Here is a 5,344-nt window from a genome sequence, read left to right as displayed (position 1 = left end):
TTACTACATGTTAGTAACCTTAAGTAAATGTCCCCCTAATAAACCTGGAAATGGAAAACCTCTCATTTCATTAATATATAATGACACTTAGTCTGAAATGGGACCAGGGCGTCCTCTTCTCTTGCCACAAGACCCTTGACCTAGAGGAAGGACGATGTGAATTTTTATCTTTGTCTGATTCAGTGGCTTATTATGACTGGGTGGGGGAGGGGGGGGGGGGGTATATTTGCATTCAAAGTCACTTCTAGATCAAATAATCCAAGTTAAACAGGTCCACAGGCACAGACGCACCATCACATTAACTCATGTGCTAGCATCTGATGCTAGCGGCTAGCCCCCATGGGCTTCAGCCCTCCTGCCAACACACCTGCCTCCTACGCCTTTCACGAAATGGAGGAGATAAGTGGGGAAGTGCAGGCCATTGTAAACCATTAAGGAGTCGATGCTATATGCTATATTTATTCTAAATGCACAGACCGAGTCGTCATCATTCATCCCTGACAGCACATGACTCCATTAGGGGTCACGTCCTGGATTGGTGCAATATCTCTAGGTCAAATCATGTGATCATGTGACCAATGAGGCAGTGAGAATAATACAACACACAGGGCTGTATGAGGTCCTGGCAACGGTCAAAAGAAGAACATTATAGCGGTACGGCCCCATCACCAGATCATCAGGGTTGGAGAAGACTCCATTCTCCAGGACACGGGGGAAAGATCAAATAGGAGAGGAAGACAAAAGAGAAAATAGGTGGATGGCATCAGGCATCATGCTGCCCACACACATCAGGAGCACTGTTAGCATACAGTTACTGTACACACACATACACACACACACACACACACACACTCAATCACCCTCAATCTGCCTCACCATGGCGCTAGACCTGCCCCAAGACTCACCATGGCGCTGGCCCTAACTATAGCCGCTCCATGGCCCTGTCCCTACCCCTAGCCACACCATGGCGCTAGCCCTTACTGTAGCCACACCATGGCGCTAGCCCTAACTGTAGCCACACCATGGCGCTAGCCCTAACTGTAGCATCACCATGGCACTAGCCCTAACTGTAGCATCACCATGGCGCTAGCCCTAACTGTAGCCACACCATGACGCTAGCCCTAACCGTAGCCTCACCATGGCGCTAGCCCTAACTGTAGCCTCAGTCCTGCAGCTCCCTCCCGGATTACTGCAGGATCTGATGACAACAGCATCTTATTGATGGATTGCTGCTGTATCTTTCTGATGTGCATGCAGCCTCACAAATCTCTCCTAGAGGGGGCTGGGGTTATGGGGTCATGGGGTCATCCACGACACTGCGCAGCAGACTGCCTCTTCCCTCTGCTCATCTCTGGTCGTCGTGCTGTTCTGCTTCATGAGCTGAGGTGTATGGGGGGGGGGGGGGGGGCCTGCAGTCTAGACTCACACTGAGACAGGAGGCGTACATAGCTTTACATATTTTGTCACAGGCTGTCTAAAAACACAGTGTCTAGATACAGAGAGTTCGAGGCAGCGGGAAAGCTCAATTGGAATTTTTATTTGACGCCACAAGGCTGTAGATGGAGGGGGGAAGACTGCCTTGTGTCTGTATCCTAAATAACCTTTCATGATATTTAGATTTTACATCATTCTTAAAGAACCCTACATGACATTTAGATTGTACACAATTCTTAAAGATGCATATCTCTCTGTTCAGTCTTCAGTTTTGGGCCACTCTGACTACCATTTGGTTCATCGTATCCCAGCCTATGTTCAAAATCTGGAACTGTACAAAAAGCTGCTGGTGGAAGGGGACATACATCATTACAAACCAGTGTCTTAAAGCAGCTTCAATAATGTTTTGTTATCCTTTGAATTGAAGAGGGAATTTGTAATATTTTTGGCCTTTGGATGTTTAAAACTTGTGTTTTGATGTGAAATAAGGCATTAGAAGAGTGAAAGTTACATGTATAACACGGAAAAAGGCATACGATCGTCTATCATCCTCTCTCTTTTTTCCTAGTAAATGTTTTCTTCCCTTCCTGGAAGTAGTAAAGCTTCGGGCCAGTTTATGTCACACTGCTCCCTCTAGTGGTGCTAAGATGTAAGTGCAGCTTGAAAGGGAGATGATTCTGCTAAAATGCTTTTGCCTTGTGGGCCTGCATTAGTCATTCAGTGTGAATGCTTGGCGCAGACTGCAGTACTAGCACAACAGAGCAGCGCCCCTAGAAACTGCTGCAGGCTCAGCTACTGCAAATTAGGTTCAATCTTATGACTCGGAATAAGGCAGTGTTTTCATTAAACATCACTATTTCAATGATGAAATATATTTACAATATGTGATGGATTAAATGATCAATATTTCTTTCTTCAAGTATTTGCCATCTAGTGTCTTCAACACTAGAATGTAAAATGAACTCAGCGTGGTCATTCTGATGTTGTGCTCTGTACACACACACACACACACACACACCCACACACACACACACACACACACACACACACACACACATGGTCTGCATCATAGTTGACAGATTGCAATCAGGGGTGAATGGTCCCTGCATATGATATTATATGGATAAATCTGACGTCATCAATGCACTGGCGCCATCTTGTGTATGATGTGTGATATTATTCCATTCCGATGCAGGTTGTATGTCACTATGAGTGAGTCAGCATGCAATAATGTAATCAGCAGTCGAAGGTAATGGACAGATACTTGACACCCTGGCTTTAAGCTATCGCATGGGCCAATATATTACCGGTAACTGTACCCACTACCGTTCTACGGACGAAGATGTTTGTTCACTGCAGATGTCAGATTGCAGTGACTCTCCCAGGCCAAGCAGTTTCTGCTTATCAGGCAATCGTTAAGGCAGAATCATGCCTTCCACCTCACAGGAGACCCTCACAACAGTCCCTATTTAGAATATATGCCCATTCGCTAGAAAGGACTTAAGACAAAGGCGGTAACAATAGAATCGAATGCATGATAATTCCATCCCTTATTCTCAAGTTTCATTCCATATTCAGACTTTCATTTCATATATTCAGAGTGTTCAGTCATCACATGAAAACATTTCCTAAACGGCATATTTCTGTTTTATGTAGGCTATGTATGTAGGCTAAATGGAGGATGTTTATGTATTCAGCGAGATGGGTGTGTTTTTCTGTTTTGAATATGCAAACAGCCCACATCAGAATTGGCATTTTGCACTGGTTTGTCCTGTAATTTCATGACATTAGGCTTTGCTCGCTGGCTGCTGCGAAATATACGGTTGGTTTCGTTTCATCACTCATAAAGTTATCAGGCACTGTGCCAGAATTCCGACATTGGGCCTTATTTAAACTTAGATGAGCTTAGATGTCATTTGGACCTTTCAAGTTAACGTGAGGATTCACATTTAGAAACGATTAGAATTGCTGTTCTTGTCTTTGCAATATGCGCCACAACCGTCCCCCACCTACAGTTCGCAAGGCTATGTTTTTAGCTCTTATATCACAAACGTATCTCTAATATATTCCATTGGTGTTTTGTGCTCGAATATTTGGTTCATGTTGACAGTAGCCTAGGTAACAGTAGCCTAGGTATCAAATCACCTTCAGTCATCAACACACACTACCATTAACCTGAACCACAGAAAAGCACTCCCAGGCACTAAGGTTGATTACCTGAAAGGCATTGGTGGGTGAACTGCAGCACTGTGGGGGGAAAAAACACACCTTACGACAAAGGCCTGTACCCAGTGGTGTAGTGGTCCTTGGAGAAGTGGTTATACTCTTATTTATTTTTAAGCAGCCCATCCAGCACAGGATAAACACCCTGTTTTTGAGAAGTGCGTATACTCAATGCTGACTGAAAAATAAGTGGGTATACTCCGTATACCTGCGTATACCCTGGACTACACCACGGCCTGTACCGGGTTGAAATGAATGACAGTGCGGTAGGCCCTACCCTTTGCAAGCCTGGGGGGCAACATACGTATGCATGGGCGTCATGTTGGTCTGAAAAGTGCTGGGGAGTGGAGACATAGCTGGGGCTGGCACTACCTGTCACTGGCCTATTGCCATTGATATTTATGCCGACTGCCTCCGCTATTACGATGTGTAGCCCGAACACACATGCACCGAATTTCAAACATGATAAAGCACTCTGTTTCAGAATGTTGCTATTCATTTGCTAGACAGATATATTTTAATTTGTCCAAAGTTATGTGGACGAAATTGATAAGGCGAAGTGCTTCCAAAGTAGATCATCCACTGGCTTTGCCTTTGCAGAAGGAATATGTACGCAGCCTCGCCATCAGTGCTGTGAACGCACAGCTGGAAGAAAGTGGTCTCACGCACATTGAGGCTATGTACTGAATCAAACCCGCTATTCAAAATTAACGCTATCGATGTAAATGATTGCATATCTGTATAATTACAATTGTATCATACGATTGTTGATACAGTACAGGAAATGCGTTATTGCCTTTTCTCAAAGAGGAATGTTACGCGCCTGATGCAGATGTGCTACTGGTGACGACCGATTAGCAAATAGGCCACGTAATTCACGTGAAACCGGCATCCTCGACAGTTGATCAAATAGCTTAAAGATGGCCTATCCATTTTTTCACCAGCTGTGTTTTTTCCGTCAACCCTCACAACCTGTACGCAAATCTTGACACCCCCACCCCAGTGAATGGTGGCTCTCACCCACCTACCTATCCACCACCCTCACCACATACACGCACGCACACACACAGACGGAGAAAAAGAAAACAACCACGCTTTCTAAAACGAGCTCGAACGGGTAATTTTAAATGGTTCTTGTCACACAAATCATTTGCTTGCTGTTTACTTACCCAAGACAAGCACCAGTCCTACATAGCCAAAGTTGTCAGCTGATGTCCAGCATTTGTTTCGCGATTGCGATTTACAAGGCATTTTCCAACGAGACAAGTGTCACCGTGTGCTAAATATATGCTGTAAAAGAATTACCGGCTTTTCCCGATCGTATTATTATAAATGTCTTAAAATATGTGTTATTTTCAATGCTGTGATATGGCTGGCAGTGTCTAGCCGTAAAAAAAAGGTTTGATTGTATGGTTGGGGCAGCTTCCCAAATCGGGCGGGGAGGAGCGTTTTCACATCATCTTTATTGTTTTTTTGTCCTCCCCACTTGCGCTCCTTCAAGAAAATCAGTTTGAAGAATGACTGTAATGTTGTGTTAGAGTAATAACGAATTCATCAGTTAATAATTAACTATAAAATGCATTCAATTGTATAGATTAGATCAATGTGACATACAATGTTTTGGTATTAAAAAGACCACATTATGATCAGTTTAGGCTATAAATTAACCTCCTGAGAGATCCATCTG

General features: G+C 44.1%; 1 protein-coding gene across 3 annotated transcripts in view; it reads right to left on the bottom strand.

Moving 5' to 3' along the window:
• scn2b (sodium channel, voltage-gated, type II, beta) overlaps window positions 1-4,990 on the bottom strand; it is a 15,174-nt gene extending 10,184 nt beyond the window's left edge. For all 3 annotated transcript variants that reach the window (XR_013968769.1, XR_013968770.1, XM_080844463.1), the window contains exon 1: window positions 4,827-4,990. Coding sequence is in view for 1 of the 3 variants with exons in the window: in XM_080844463.1 (XP_080700589.1) it covers window positions 4,827-4,908 (82 nt within the window). In the remaining 2 variants the exon portion in view is untranslated. The remainder of the gene's footprint in view (window positions 1-4,826) is intronic.
• Between the last annotated feature and the right edge of the window lie 354 nt (window positions 4,991-5,344).

The sequence above is a fragment of the Sprattus sprattus genome (assembly GCF_963457725.1).
Source record: "Sprattus sprattus genome assembly, chromosome: 9".
NCBI classification, from domain to species: Eukaryota; Metazoa; Chordata; class Actinopteri; order Clupeiformes; family Clupeidae; genus Sprattus; species Sprattus sprattus.
This window is presented reverse-complemented; position numbering and strand designations above follow the sequence as displayed.